This window comes from Dreissena polymorpha, chromosome 3 (assembly GCF_020536995.1).
Source record: "Dreissena polymorpha isolate Duluth1 chromosome 3, UMN_Dpol_1.0, whole genome shotgun sequence".
Classification (NCBI taxonomy): domain Eukaryota; kingdom Metazoa; phylum Mollusca; class Bivalvia; order Myida; family Dreissenidae; genus Dreissena; species Dreissena polymorpha.
Window position 1 is genome coordinate 2104003 of NC_068357.1, and position 17487 is coordinate 2121489.

The 17487-nt window shown below is 35.5% G+C and overlaps 1 protein-coding gene across 2 annotated transcripts in view; it reads right to left on the reverse strand.

The window, feature by feature from the left end:
- LOC127872739 (uncharacterized) overlaps positions 1-17487 on the reverse strand; it is a 167859-nt gene that overhangs the window by 139646 nt on the left and 10726 nt on the right. Inside the window, exons 4-5 of one of the 2 annotated variants that reach the window (XR_008045766.1) lie at positions 15262-17109; positions 10400-11833 (exon numbers count right to left, since the gene is read on the reverse strand). Coding sequence is in view for 1 of the 2 variants with exons in the window: in XM_052416109.1 (XP_052272069.1) it covers positions 10872-11833; positions 15262-17109 (2810 nt within the window). In the remaining variant the exon portion in view is untranslated. Of the gene's footprint in view, positions 1-10028; positions 11834-15261; positions 17110-17487 lie in introns of those variants that run through there. The other variant, XM_052416109.1, reaches the window with a different exon arrangement.

Consider the following 17487-nt stretch of genomic DNA (forward strand, 5'->3'; position numbering starts at 1 on the left):
CTGCCCCCTTATTTTAAAGGTGGCGGAGAGGTGCCCCCCACCCATCAAATCGGTAGGGGCGGAGAACTGCCCCCTTGTCAGAATTTAGTAGGCGGATATCTGCCCCCCCCCCCCATCAAATCTGTAGGGGCGGAGAACTGCCCCCCCCCCCGGTGTCATATTAGTTATTAGTGACGTAGTGAAAACAATACTTACGGGTAATTTTACGTTATCGCCGTACACATTTTATCCGGTAACAATTTAATTTCAGTACAAGTATATTACCATTTATCGAACTGAAATACACAAATTGTCTAGAGGCATCTGATAATACTGTTTAAGGCCCTTGGTACACATCTGCACCACTCACTATACATGAATGCCATGTAAAAGTCGTGTTTTAATAAGAGCACGAAACATAGTCGAAATCCACACAGGAAACGCGTGCGTGTTAATACTGGCCATGTGTCGCAACTAAATATAGACGTGCAACTCAGTACTTATGGAGGAAAAGTTACACCGGAATTAATTTACATTATAAAGATAGCATTGACCCATGGAAAAAAACGTAAACAAAGCCATAACACTGCAATAAACCAATTAAAGTATCGATTGATAGTGACATGGGGGTTATTCAGAGCCAATCAAATTACCGCTAATGATTATCACACGCGCATTTTTCGCAAAAATTAGGATTTTATGTTTTTCATTTTCGTCCATTAATAAGACGCTTCTGAAAAAAAGTCGCGTCTTTACCCCCGAAAAAAACGGTAGTGTGTTTTCTGTCCTCTGAAATTTTATTGAACTTTAGTGGAAAAGATTACGAACTAGACCAAACATGCGCAATAAACATTTAGAGCATCGATGTAATTACATCGATGGGTGCAAATGATAAGAATTATTGTTGTAAGTTAAATTATGTGTTGCAATAATACGATTTCGTTCACTTGCATTTATTTACAAAAAATACAATAATTTAGATATATGAAGAACAATCTTTTAATGAACATTTTAGGGCTTTTTCCAGCCATTTTGGGAAAGAAGTCTTGTCTAATTGAGATCTTTTAAATCGATAAAATGGCGTGTACTATACATATACGGTCTAATTTCATGCAGTTCATCTTCATAATGATTATATTCGTCAGAAAAGTCCATTATTTAACATAAAAGTATGATGTAATAGCAATGCAGTTGATCGTCTCGGCATAAAAAACGCTGTTAAAAATAGCGGATGTACAGCTCTGACGTCACAGCAAGGGAGGTAAGTCAGTCCAACTTTTAGAAAACGGCGCGTTATTGGAAGATTTACCAGGTGATTTATGGCATATGGCGTAACGCTTAATTGTTGCACTAGTTTTATTCCGCATCTCAAACAATTATCTTTCATATTATAAAGTGTTAAAATTGACCTTTAACAATAATTCGAAATAAACATTTGACAGACGACTTCTTTTATTCTGTAATAATAAAACGTTCTGGAATTCGCATGGTTCGGTTACACGCTACCATTATTAATTGTTTTACTTTAAAACGTAAACTAGTCAGATGGCAATAGACTTCTACTTGTAACAAAGGAAGGAATAAAACGATTCTTGTTCTTCTTTTTATGTTTTCTCTAAGTACAGAACATATTAAATATAATGAATATGCACTTATTATCAGAACATATAAAATATAACGAATAGCACAAATTATCAGACCATATTAAATATAACGAATAGCACAAATTATCAGACTATATAAAATATAACGAATAGCACAAATTGTCATGCATGAAAATACAGATGAATACATTTTCGGAAATGAATTAACATTTTTTGAAAATTCGACGCGATATCTCTCTGAACACTGGACTTAGCAGCACTAAACTGGACGCGTGTAACATAAAATTTCTCCAATGTGTCAAGCACATTGAAGCACTCACTTCCGCCCGTGTTTGCTCGCAGAAGGTAGAGTTTATATAAGATGAATTACATTGGACCACATTTACTCAGACCTAACGTGACACGTTTATTTGTTACTAACGAATGCAAAACTACATAAATAGTAATTATCGGCTTTTGACGACATTATAAAATTAACGTCTACGCGCAGACGACAAAGGAGTAATTATCAACTTTTGACGCGCCACGCCCAGACGACAAAGGTGTGAAATTTTGCGTAGCGTTTTGCAGCTTTGACTTCGGAATAAAGATTGATGATTAGGTGCGAATTATATTGTCGGGACCGACAGAATCACTTCGAATTAACGATTTTTTTGGTTTAACGAAGTTCTGATTAACATTGAAATTTTACATTAAACAAAGAAGAACCGAATTCGGGACCGGAAAAATACTTTGAAATAACGGTGACTTCGGATTATCGGTGTTCGAAATTACGGTGATGAAGTGAAATAGATTAATAAGCTCCGCCCATTTTCCCGCCCATTTCAACATCGTCAAGAAACGTGAGCATTCGCTATTCTTCGGTATTATGTCCTTTACGTTTGATACATAACATTGTTTGAAACAAAATCACGAATAACTAATGGAGGCGTGGCCTGTCATTAATACGCGTTGTCAATCATAATAAGGCGTGATCAGTAATTATGAGGGGTTGTCAGTCATTATGAAGCCCTGTCAGTCGTTATGAGGCGTTTTCAGTCATTATGAATCATTGTCAGTCGTTATGGAGCGTTGTAATCAATAATTATGAGGCGTGGTCAGTTATATATATATAAACACCCGCCCGCACGCACGCACGCTAGCAAGAAAGCAAGCAAGCATGCACGTACGCACGTAAACACGTACGTACGTACGTGCTTGTATATATGTACGCACGCAAGCACGCACGCCCGCTCGCTCGCACGCACGCACGCACGTTGAATAATTGTGCACATTTTTCCTGAACATGATTGTATAGCCCATCTGTTTACATTCGTCTGTCTGTCTGTATGTATGTGTATATGCGTGTGTGTGTGGGGGGGGGGTGCGTGCGTGCGTGCGCACGTACGTACGCACGCGCGCATGTATGTGTGTGGTCAGTCGTTTTAAGGCGTTGTCATTCATTATGAGGCGTGGTCAGTCATTATATATATTTATGTATATATAAAGCACGCACGCACGTTCTTACGCACGCACGTTGAATAATTTTGCACATTTTTCATGTACATGATTGCATAGCCCATCTGTTTACATCCGTCTGATAACTAGGTCAACCCTCAGCAGATTGAACAGCTGTTTTCATGCATATAGAGGTCGTGATCTTTATTATTTTCCCACGCACGTAAACACCCAAGTCCTTGTTAACATTGTCTACTCTGGTGAAAAGTGTACGCAGTAATATCTGTATTAGATATGAGTCGCATAATGGGAAAAAACATTCATTACTTTTTTTTTATGCTTGACATACAACAATGTTAGTAGAACGTAAACAGTTTATAGTGTTGTTTAAAAGTTTGAAAAAAATGAACAAAACTAAAAAAAAAGTAAATATTTTTTTTTTTCAAAAAATACAAATGTATCATAAAACATTTTTTTTTATTAAAACATAAACAGTTGATAGTGTTGTTTAAAAGTTTGATTTTTTTTAATAATAAAAAAAAAGTTATAATCAATATTATGTGTTGCATTAAGCACCCTTTTCCTAATTACGTCCTATTTAAAGATGTTTAACTTTTTTTGGGGGGGGGGGGGGGTGAGAACAAGAACAGGAGGTTCCACTAAAGCTCGTCTGAATGCTACAAATGTAGTTAATTCTTCACTGAGCCCATTTAAACTGATTCATGTCAGCCAATGCCTGCTAATTCTGCAAACCCTTGTAACAAACGGCCTGCTGGGGTATGTACGAATTCACTCAATTACAACAATTTTCCTATCACAAGATTGAATAAGAGTGAATTATTGAGTCGCGTTCTGAGAAAACTGGGCATAATGCATGTGCGTAAAGTGTCGTCCCAGATTTGCCTGTGCAGTCCACACTAGCTAATCAGACAAGGAAAATGCATTTTTGGGTCTATAATAAACACCGTACTTTCGATTTCCAACTTTTATTCAAGATACGGGAGTTAAAATAAAAGTGGCCGAGCATGCATATGTATAGCGATTTTACCCGCTACCCCTAATCTGATAAATAAACATATACCTGTTTTTTGTCACATTAGTGTGCGACCACTATAGTTATTGCCATGCACCATCAATTATACCGAGTTACATTCCTTACTTTCACGTCATGAATGTTGGCTCCTCCTCTTCATCCTCGGCTATTTCCGTAAAACTTGCAATATGGAAGTTGCAAAATCGTCTACTAATGTTATTCGCGTATATTTTTAAAAGTTAAGTGTGAAGTTGTCAACCTGAGAGTGATAGCTGATGCAGTTTCATTTCACCAACGGTAAGGTGTACTGTGTAAAGCTTGCCGTGTACGTACATTTGATACATGTGGCGAATTTAGTTTTGAAAGTTACAGAAGCGAATTGCAGTTTAACTAATTTGAATAAGTTAATTAATAAAATTGTCATCAATTAGTTGAATTCATATTGGCTTCTCATTGAGCTTCAGACAGCCGTATAATGCCCGTATTGTCCTTCGGCCTGCGGCCTCAGGCCTATACGGCTGTCTTCAGCTCAATAACAAAGCCAATATGAATTCAACTAATTAATAACATTATATTATTATTGATTAACGACAGTCTAACCATATTCAATGTGTTTGAAAAAGAAAGCAAACGAGACGCTGTTTGTTAGTAACCATCGCTAAATACACCTATTGTGTCAAGGTACGTACTCGGGATGTCGATTCTGTGAGTCGCGTTCTGAGAAAACGGGGCTTAATGAATGTAAGTAAAGTGTCATCCTCGATTAGCCTGTTCAGTCCGCACAGGCTAATCAGGGACGACACTTTCCGCTCTATGGTATTTTTCGTTTAAAGGAATTCTCTTCTACAGGAAATCCAGTTAAGGCGGAAAGTGTCGTTCCTGATTAGCCTATGCGGACTGCACAGGCTAATTTGGGATGACACTTTACGCACATGCATTTAGCCCCGTTTTTATCAGAACGCGACTCATATATCGACCCAGAGGGTCGCCGACGCCGGCGAGACTGGGAAGCCGTTCTATGTAAACTAACGGAGCTCCCTGTGCCTTTTGAAGTTAATGCGTGGTACGTGGGTCCTGTACTAAGAGATAAACTTATAATACCAAACAAATCATGCAAAAACTGTGTTCTACAATTATTCGTTTTGTGTTGTTTTTTTCAATTTGGCGTTGTCCAAAGTGTCGATAAATTCAACTTATTAGTTTTTGCCCACAAATCAGTATACAGATATACCACTAAACTACTGTAATAATTACGAGTATTCTGTTCTAGTGTCAGTCGTCTGGCGCCACATGATCGAAGTCGGACTAAAGCAAGCTTACGCGAAACGGACTGTGTGTATAACCGTGTACGTAACGACAACCGTTTCTGTCGGCGGAGAGTGACAAATGTCGGAATGCACAAACAGCCTAGTGGACTACATCGAAAGGCAGTTGCGCAATCACTCAATATTTCAAGTGGAGAATTCGTATGTGTACGGCTTGAATGTGCGGACAAACAATTATGTTGAGCGCAAATTACTCTTATCTATTCGTACTTTAATGTTATATATGCACATATGGTGATACTTACTTGAATATATAAGTATAAATAAGTTGATTGCAAAACAATTAGAATGAAACATAATTTTGTTTCTTCTATTCCTTTTCTTTTTATGATGCTGCTAGCTGCTACATGTACTGATCACCATCATTAGACCATCCTTTAACTCTTTCAGTGCTGAAACCGAATTTTGAAGGTCTTTTCGAACAGTTAGGATCCAGATGAGACGCCACACAACGTGGCGTCTCATCTGAATCCAAACTGTTTGCTATTTTGATAGTATTCTTAAAATAAAATCAAGAAATGCTAATTTTAGTAATTCAGCAGACGACAAATTTCTCAGCATACAAAGGGTTAAACTCTTTTGTTTGAGATAACCCGCATACTTTCAAATAGGTGGGTCGGTAGGTTGGTGATTTCTTCTCAAAGTCTCTTTTATACGTAAGTCTTTTGTTTATGCTAATTAATGATCATATAAAGCGTTGCAACGCAAAAAGGTTGAATAATTTGGAGAGTTTTGTTGCGTTCATTATATGTTATGACACTACGAGGATTGCTTATATAAAGTATTGAATAATCACTCATTGTATGAGAAAGCATGGCCGAGTGGTTTAAGTGTTCGACTATTGTTCCAGGGGTCATTGGTTAGTAAGTTGGCGCCTTTTTCCTAGTTCTTTATTCCTCATGCGAATGCGGAATAAGGAACTGTTACTTATTCCATATTAAAGCTTAACATATTTGATATATGGTTTTAAAGCAAACTTATGAACAAAATTCTTAAGTAAATAAAAACATAATAACTCGACTACATTTACTTTATGTATTACCTTACATGTTCATGTTCCTTATTCGCGCTTGCATACGATTTCTTGTTTAAACCGAACCGATATTTTTAATTCGAATACCCACTATACATCCACACAACCTAAAGAGTAAACCATTATTTTATATGTATGTGATATAAAAGTGCAATCGTGTACATTTCAACATGTCTGATTTTATTTTAATTGCTGTGCATTTCTACTTTGTTGTATGTTATTATAACATAGTTTCTAATTCGATTTGAATAAGGAATAAGGAACTGGCATTTTCTTACTTAACAAATACATTAATATGAATAAAGAGACGCATAAATCAAGGAAAATCATTGTAAATGTAGGTTGGGAATAAAAAAATATGTATTTAATACAGTACATTTCATTTTAGTATTCTTTTGCAATGAAAACATAGTGCCATTTTCGCGGCTGAATAAGGAAAGCGCAACCAGCTGCAATATCTAAAAATATCACTTATAACTACCGAGAACAGTGCAATTTTGTCGGTTCCAACGACTTTTAATCGTGTGCAAATGTTGAAGGTCCCGCATGTAACGTAGGCATCATTGAGTGAGAAAACGCGTTTTCGGAGATAGAACATCAATCAAAATAAATCCACCCAATTACAGTTATGTAAGTTTTGGTTTTTAATTGAAAAAAAACCCAACAACAACAAGAGGAATTTCGACGAAACTTTCCGAGGCACCTTGGCCGCTGCTTCCGGTTCTGTCTCACTTTAATGTGACATCAGTGACGTCGCACTAATGAAAATGCTGTCCGGAACATTTGCATTCGTCATGTGCCGAGGATGAAAGTCGCATAATGTACCGTTGGCCTGTATGAGCGAAGAAACGCGTAATCGCACTAAATATATAAGACAAAAACACCCTTTTACAGCTAGGATGCGCGTTTTTTCTTTCAATTATGAAATAAAATATTGAGGCATTTCGATGAAACTTTTCAGTCTTCTAGAGGCACTGGACCGCTGCTTCCGGTGCAGTCTTTCTTTAATGGAGACGTGTTGAAATCATTTTGCATTTTAAATCATATCCCTTCGTAACAGTTTTCGTAACAAGATAGCTAAAACATGTTTAGTTTTCAGCTATAATATAGTCTTTACCAAATTAGTATAAATCGATTAATACAGACTTCACTATCAAACAAAATTTTAAAACTACTCTAAAACCAAAAGCTTTGGTACTTATCACAGTAACTGTAAATATGTTAAAACTGGCCGAGCCAATGATATTATTCGTAACAAAATAGCTATTTTTTTTCAAACCACTGGTTACCGATTCAGGGTCATATTGCCTTTACTCCAGAAAATCGGTTCTTTGGTTGTGTCGTTATCGCACCACCATGTGATCTGAATACTGCGTTTATATTTTTGGGTCATTTTTTTAATATGAAGCCTACGTGACAGACATTTAAATGATATGCAACGTAACGATTAAAGCAACATAAATATATCAAGGGTTTGTCACAGTAACACTGTTTAAGCACTATATGTGTATAATTCTGTGACCTAATAGCATGCCTATTGTTATTGTGGTTACGCCCGATAAAGGGGATATGCCTATGAATTTTGCGGTCACCAGATTAAAGATGAAGGTCAAGGTCAAAGATTAGTTTAACAGGATATTTTTGTTGGCACTGTTCTTTGTGAAAGATTTGTCCTTCAATCATGCATATTAGTATAATGTTAACACAGCAGGAAACAAAGACGCAGATGGATTTTTAGGTCACAAAGTAAAAGGAAGGGTGTCATGAGCTGGTATCCAAAACACTGGTTACTTCATTAACTATAGAGAACCATTTCAACCAGCAATCATTGTAATTGACATGCCGATGAGTTGATTGTGCCAAAATGACGCTTATAAAACTGACGAATGGATGTAGTTGCACATAGGTGGAAAGATTGATGTCATAAGGTCAAAGCTCAATATCAGTTTAGTAAGTTTCCACACACTATCTAGTTAATTCTAAGGATTATATGTATTAATATGCTGGTTGTTTTCATCTCTCATGTTCCGTACTCCAACACTTTCGTCTTTGCATCGTCAGCTTCATTATCATAATGTAATAAATATATTAATAATGTTCATAATCATCATCAGCAGCAGAAGCAGAATAATAATCATCATGTATTTTAACCTATCATCCCATTGCTAATGATTGTGACAAAAACAAAACAATAATGTTATAAACCGAATAAAAACGAGTTCAATGTAAACATTTTATTCTCGCAATCTTACCTAACAAGTGAATATGTACGAAGAATGTCATAGTAAAAAAATGCAATCGTTAAATGAAACCATCAATCAAATGCTGTTTAGCTTAACCCATTATGTCTAGTGTCTAGAAAAATGCCTTGGAAGACAGCGTAGACCCAGATGAGACGCCGCACGATGCGGCGTCTCATCAGGATCTGCGATGTTTGCTTAAAGGAATTTGTTTTAGAAATATTCTAAATATAGAAATAAATATACAAGACATACCTAATTTTGGAAACAAATTGATCAAATTTAGATGGATGGGAGAGTCAACTAGGCATTAATGGGTTAAAAATGCAACCGTTATATGGCACCATCAATCAACTACTGTTTAGTTTAATGATATTTATTACGAAAAAGTACACGCCGATAACAAAAAGTGTATTCGTATTTGCTAAAGAACCATAAGTTGAGCCGCGTTCAGAGAACACTGGGCTTAATGCATGTGCGTAAAGTGTCGTCCTAAATTAGCCTGTGCGGACTTCACAGGCTAATCTGGGATTCCACTTAACGCACATGCATTAAGCCCAGTTTTCTCAGAACAAGGCTCATTGTTACTATGTGTCGATATATTGACGTGGTTTTCCCAACAAATAATATGACTTGTTCACATGAATCAGTTTCCTTCTGGACAGCATAATGGTATTTGAAAGTGAATAAATCTGTACGTTCGTTTATTACTCGTTTTCCTTTTCTGAACATTTATTGTAGAGTTTTTATTCATCAAACGTTTTATTCCTTAAAAAGAACAACTATTTAGATCGTAATTTCTCAATAGAAACCCATTTAAGGAGTTAACACATCACACTTCGTCCATAATAGCTAACAAAACATTAAAGTGTATATATACAATAGTATATAGAGAATAATAGGTTAGTGTTGATTATAGATCAGGTTTATCATGCGAGGCTTAGAAAACAAAAAGCACGAGCCTTGGCGAAAAACCTGATCTATATTCAACACTAATCTATTATTCACTATATATCCCACTTTTCATTTTGAAAATCTTTTTGTTTAAAAAAAATTAGTTTGACTGGATAATTTCGCTGGAATTATGACGTCATTTCGTCGAAATATTGACGTCATTTCCAACGTTCCTTCATTATAGATGATATTTAATCATCGGCAGCCAATTGTATAAATATGGATAACTTTAGCCAATCCAAAAGACAACCTTATTTATACAATTGGCTGCTGGGCTTAAATCAACCGAATTCGCTGTAACAGTGGGATAAAATAGTATAAAATTCATTTATATATATATATATATATATATATATATATATATATATATATATATATATATATATATATATATATATATATATATATATATATATATATATATATATATATATATATATATATATAATGAAATTCGTAATAAAATATAAAAATGTGAATTTTAGGCGACATATCAACATTAAATAGTTTAGAAACATTGTTGTGTTTTAAAATAAAGTAAAGCTGTATGAGAAATAAAAGTATGTAACTTCTTTTTCTTGTTAAATTTAGCAAAGTTACATTATAGTAATAATGTATCTTGGTACTGATAAAATATACAAATCACACGCACTGTGAACACGGTTCAAATTAACAGACAGTATTACATGATGACTTTTTACACGAAACGAGGTGTGTTTTCTATAACCAAACACGTATCCTTATTGTTTGTTATTTTGCAATATATATGGATTGATTTTTCTTTAAATGTAGACCTAGAGAATGTTCGAAACGTGTACATACATTTCTCGCTATTAACCCATTTAAGCCTAGTGGACTCTTCCATCGTTCTAAATTGGATCAATTTATTTCCAAAATAAATGATGTCTAGTATATTTATTTCTATATGTAGAATATTTCTAACATAAATTCCTTTAAGCAAACAGCGCAGACCCTGATGAGACGACGTATCATGCGGTGTCTCATCTGTGTCTACGCTTTTTGCCAAGGCCTTTTTTTACACGCTAGGCATAAATGGGTTAAACGCGAACTAAAAACAAAGCATACATTGAATAGTTCCTGCAAAGATGTTAAACATTGTAAAACGACATGTATTCAATAAAATCTGTTTACAATAACATTGACAAGAAAAGAAAATTCTATAGAAAAATAACGATCTATGTATGCTTTCCAAGTGGGAGATATTATTATTTGCACAAACCTTTCCAGACATTAACACACAACTGTTCATAGTAAAATCATGTGTTGCAACCGTATTGATTGCTTACTCCTGATGTCGAGGCTGGAGTAATCAGAAGTCGCATTGATATTCGATGTATGATGTTTATGCATCCATCGAACGAACTCTGTATATAGCTTATCTTTAAAGTTATCATCGTTTTGTTTATCGTCATCGATATCACCATTGCTACGAACAAACCAGCAAGAAACATCCACATCTTCTCCAAGCCATCGGTTTTTACGTGTCCGGTCTAATATTCGGAATCGATTCACTGCAACATTCTTCAGCGTCTCCAGTTCGTGTACTATGGGAGTGTACTCCTCAAGTGCGATTTGCTGTATGCGTTCCTCATCATGATTATCATCGGTATAAATTGACATCGCACAGCCGAATTCAATCCTACTATCAATTGTCTGAGTACATGCGTGCAGTGTGTCCATTAGTTCACGTAATTGAGATGGAAGCAATGTGCCAGAGTAAATATTTAAATACTTCAATGATGGAGGTGGCTTTATGACGTCATATGTACGCAAATGAATTGTAAGCGTTTCCAGCTGTGTGAGCGATGATAGTGACTGGTTCAACAGCTCCCCATGTTTCACCCGCGCAGTTGTCGCATCGCCAAAACCTTGAAGACTGAGACTCTTGATATTGAGACTATGCAGCGCCTCCCACAGACCGGGACTGTCTTCACTAACGACCATTTTTAATGTATTGTTTAACACCTTCATATAAACGTATGAGGTATTTGATCCCTGTACACTCGATGTTATGCTACACCAGTCCAGGTTACACTTAACCTCATGATCGAGTGTCAGCAGAGAGCTGAGCTGACTGTGTAGACATCTAGAGGAACATGTAACTGCGTCCATGTCAATCAGTTCTATGCAGGGTAGTGCTGGTAGAGGGGCTGCACTGTTTAGAACAATCCAGACCGGATGTTCTGACATGGACAAACAAGACGAATCTGAAACAATACTGGAATCCATGACACATTCAAACGAGCATACTGTTATATAAATACATGCGTTTATAAATGAAAATATTCTAATTGCAATATTATTCGTGCTTAATGAAAAACGTCAAGATTTTGATCAGTTGATCATAATTTATTAATATTTGATACATAAATTAGTTATTATTTGAAATGAAATACATGTGAAGGTCATTGGGAGACAACCACAACACAATTTTACTGAATTCCTCGCAACGGTTATCTCCGTTATATGTTTCAATTTTACCACTGCCATGAAAAGTAGAATGTGTCTCTCTGTTGTCTTATTTAATGCATTTTTTAAAAACATTTTTCATCATCATCATCATCATCATCATCATCATCATCATCATCATCATCATCATCATCATCATCATCATCATCATCATCATCATCATCATCATCACCGCAACAACCACCACCCCCACCACCACCATCATCTTCTTCTTTGTCGTGTTCTTTATCATTTTCATCATCTTTATCATATTCATCCTTTTCATCATCGTTGTTTTTTTTATTCGTCATCATCATCATCGTCATCATAATTAGCGTCATCACCAACAGCAACATCATCATAATAATCAACAAAATGATCGTCGTATTTGATTACTGAGAGTTTAAATGTTTATTTAACATTAGTTTTATCATGTATCCGTGAAAAACATGTCATTAACATCCGTTGTACAAGCAGCACAATTAATAAAATGTTTTTAATCAGGAACACGTGTTTTACATGGTAGCCTGTGCTTCAATGTGCATGCGGCATACAGATCTTGTTTTGTATTTATTATAAGACGACGAAATACATTCTCAAAAAATATTGTTAAACACAGATCTGTGAATAATTATACTCAGAGGTTACACAACTACATATAAATTATTCCCCTTGCAATATGTTCCGGTTACATACATGCAATTTTTTGTAAAAATTATATAATGTCAGTTCCTACTTCAGTTAAATAACAATTACCGTGATTGCAAAAGCATATTTTAAATTAACATATACCTGTTCATGTTTACAGTCGGCTCTTTTTCTGTTCAAACCTATTTCTTTAGGTGGAATGCATCGCTAGTCTAAGGATTATTTAAACATAATAATAAATCGTTTGACGGACTTTATATTCACTACGACAGTCGAAATATGATAGATACTCCGAGGAGACTTCGACAACGATATTCAAGCCAAGCAAGTTAAAGCAAACAAAAGTTCTTATCAAAACACAAATGGTACCATATTCCATATAAATTCGCATAAATGGGACTGAATCACGAATCGTTAAAATTGACAATACATTTGTTTGATTTGTATTGCATATGCACAATTGCTAAGTATAACTCTATCAATCTTTAATAGTTACTCATTTTACGGTTCGTAAACAATACTCGTTTATTGTTTGATTGTAATAGTGTAAACAGAATAGTAACCTAATTTTTTAAACCAAAATAAGCCATCGTTAAAATTGTTTTACATAATGCAGAAAGTAGAAACGAACCAGAGCATAAATTTATACAATATATATTTTTATTTACGATTCATGCATATTTTTAAAGCAATTCACATAGTCGTTATTTATGAACAAAGTTGTGTTCATTTGATTCTGTCTATTAAACACATTTAATTGACGCAAGTGTTGTTCAATTCCTACGCGTCAGAACTCCAAATCGTTCTTAATCGACTGATAAACAGAACGATTATTTAAATATCGTTCGGCATAATGCATTCAATTCCCCGTATGGACTTTTCGTAAACTCATGTTATTTATTTCACCGATGAACAACGATAAAGAAAACAATATATAAAAAAATGTTATTCAAATATCATTTGAAATGAGTTCCATTTAATAGATTTTCTTTTCTTTAATGGCGTGAATTGCGAATGTCAGCGTAGAATACACCCTTTTATTATATACCTGCTTTATGTTCCAAAAAAATACAAGTTGTATCAGTCGGTAAAATACAACTGCACAGATATAATTCCCTTATTATGCTACCCGCTAGTTTTCCAATCACGTATTGCCATACTAGCCAGGCTACTTTTAATGACGTCACTTTGAATGCAGAAAATTATAAGAGCATTCTTGGTTAATTATGAACGCTTAAACTCATTTTGTTTAACATAAATGATTCAAAGTTGAATATAATAAAAGGAATATTACGCAAGTCAATTGTTACAAGTGTTTGTATCAGTCTCGTGGCTTGCGCTATTTCGTATCACACTCGAGGCTCGCGTGAGATACGTCATCACACAAGTCACTTGACTGATACAAACACATGGAGCAATTGACCTGCGTAATATTCTGCATGAATTCCAGATACCGCACTGTTTCTGTATTTGTCAGTGGAATAAGAAGAGCATTTTGAATACACCCAAATAGTTTTATATGGCGTATGTTATATTATTTATATACGATACGGACACGATAAAATACTACGCCCACCGTCGTAAACCAAATATCCGTTAAAGATCATAAGCCCATTACTAGGAACATGCACACAGACGAGAAACTGTTACAAAATAGTAAACATGTATACAAAATTTAATGTCGAAAACCATACAATAGGTGTTTGAGCTACTGGCGGTCCATTCATTAGCGAGATTCGCTAACGGGTAAAACAACTATATTTTACTTCCGGCGCAAGAGTCTGTGTTCAGAGGTATGTGCATGATTCAATTAAGTGTTGATTTTTAAGAAGAAATGTCTAACTATTTTAGGTGTAAGACAAGTTCCGTATACAAACCTATGTCTTCTCTAAAAATAGATGCAGTGTATATTCCAAGCAGTTTAAAACACAACTTGCATGCACAGTTTATCTTTTTCGAATATATGCTGTTTGAAATCGCTAAGTGGTTGACAAAAACTATTTATAGCGATTTCCTTTCAAAAGCATACACAATATTAACAACTGTAACGGAATATCAAAGCCGTAAATTAAAATTTAATCATAAGACTATTTTGCATTTTAAGAGGATGTATGCTCAAGTGCAAACTGTGATACTGAACACAGTTTAAGGCGATACATCTAATACGAAACATAAAAGTAAGTGTGTTTAACTCTGTTCTAAACATATATCAAGAAGGAGCACTCGCTTTTGAGGGAAACATTAATTTGTTACGTGCAAGAAATCGTTTTTTTCTTCGAACAGGGCAATTATCATGGATAACGGCACGTTCTCATACATGTTCAATCTGAAGTTGTGCGATAAGGTGCTGTATTGAATACTAAAAATCATGTTATGTATATGTTTTATATCTCATTCGTCTTTTTAATGCATGAAAAAGTATACAATAAGGTGATACATTTTGATCATAATTCATTTTATCAGACTGTAAACAATACTTTTATTGCGGAGTGTACACAACGAATACACATTCTACAGAAATATGTTATTGTTTATTTACCTTTTAGCCATATGTCTTTCCCCCATAGTTTTAACGTTTTCAGCTTGCTACACGATGACAGGTCAAACTCATAATGAGATGCAGACTCGCCTCGTTCATAGGAACTCTGACTCTCTACATCGTACATGTGTAGCATCAATGTCAGAATATTTGACCTGTTTTGTATCCAGATGTTGTGGACGTCTCCTATTTCGGTGACCGGTATGACGAACATAAAGTGACTGAGTTTGAGGTTACTGTCATAATGTTTATTCGCTACAGCTTCTCTGTATCCTGACAGTACGATTCTTGGAAAATCAAAGTTAGGCGAATCAACGACGCGTTCATTCATCATGCTGGATAGGTTATCCGCAGCTGATATTTTCAGTCCACAAAGGAATATAAACACCTGTGAAATATCCATATATGCATAATTGTAACGATGGAGATAACCGTAAATGATTTCATCAATTAGATGGGTATTGCATGCAATATAATAAGCAGTGAGGAATTCCTGTATGCTTTTATGGATGAAGGAACATGAAGAAGATGATCGCAATGCAGACGAATTTCGTGTTGCCGATAAAATTCCGGATTTGAATGCAAACTCCTTTCGTTCTTCATCTAATCCAAATCGCTCCAAATCTGTATCGCTAAACACTATTGAACTTTCTCTGGTATTTAAAAACAGCAAATGGAATGCCGCTTTAGCAAGACGATCAACGTTTTCAATATTTGGCCGTATGTGTTCAGTGTCTTTGAAGCATTGGTCGGGTGGCGATTGAAATTTTCTTTTTTTCTTGTTTACCTTCTTAAGAAGACTTTCCAGGAAGAGACTGTATATTTCACACATGGAGCCGTTCATTTCAGTCCCTTCAACCCATGAGTGCACTATCAATTGCAATAGTATTGGTGAAATCAGAAACTTTTCCACGTCATTTTTCTTTATGTATGATTCAAATTCTGATTGTTTTTTGTCCAACATCATGCTATCTTTACAATCATCCATACAGCCAAGCAGTCTTCTGCTCACCTCAAAAGGCTCGTTAACTCCTTCCAGTTGAAGCAGCATGTCAATCTTCGCGTCAGGTATCATCGCTTCTGTCAATTTCCAAGGTCGAGTTGTAATCAACACATCACACTGACTGTGAGATACAGCCAATTCCGGTAGGCTTTTACCTTTGTTGCAGGTCCACTCATCTAGACCATCCAGTAATACCAAGCAGCGTTTACGTTCCATGATCTCATTCAGTAGTCGGTATGCATTTTTGCGTATATCCTTATCGCCGTAAATTGAGTCAATTATTTGTTTTTTAAGCATCTTTAAAATGTTTAACTCGTTGACTGAATCCCTTAGAGTGACATGGAAAACGAACGTGTACACTTTCACGGTCGTTAAATCTTCAAAGACATCAGAGGGTCTCAATCGTGCATTAGCATCGGCAGTGTAAGTTTCGTCCTTCTGTTTACCTGATGCTTTACTAGTTAAACAACACCAGTTTCTAACTAATATGGCGAGAAACGTGGATTTGCCAGATCCCGCCTCGTCCGTCTGTTTACGTGATGCTTTACTATTTATACAACACCAGTCTCTAACTAATATGGCGAGAAACGTGGATTTGCCAGACCCTGCCTCGCCTTGAATGAACATTTTTCGGTTGTATTTACCATCCTTTAAAAGAACGTTGCTGTATTTCGTAATCGTTGCATCAGTTTTCTTGAAGGCCCCCTTGACTTTTTCCATCAGCTGTAATTTGGGTGGCATGCAAATATCATCTACCCTAGCGTGAACACCGTCATGCAATGGCGAGGTTGTGATGGTACTAAGTGTGTTGTCGTAATGTTCAATCATCATATCTAATAGCATTTCTGAAAACAAACAAACGCATTGATTAAAAACTATTCCACAATTAATAATACAACGAGTGGCAGAATTCGGTATGTAAATCATCGTTGAAATATTAATGTATCTTTTCGATATACATGACGTAAGGATATTTTGTATGACTTTATATCTTATAGGGAACATAGGCAATTACTTCTTCAAAATACTAGTTGTTTGTGCTGTATTATGGATAATCTGTATTTATTCTTATATTACGCAGTAATTTTAACCTTTAAATGTACGTTCGTGTTATGCAATTTTTAACGACCTATGTTGTTTGGTTGTATATATATTGGCACATCGATTCCTTCATTTTTTAAATCACACGGTGTGTGTTGATTATTAAGGCCTAACCACGGTTT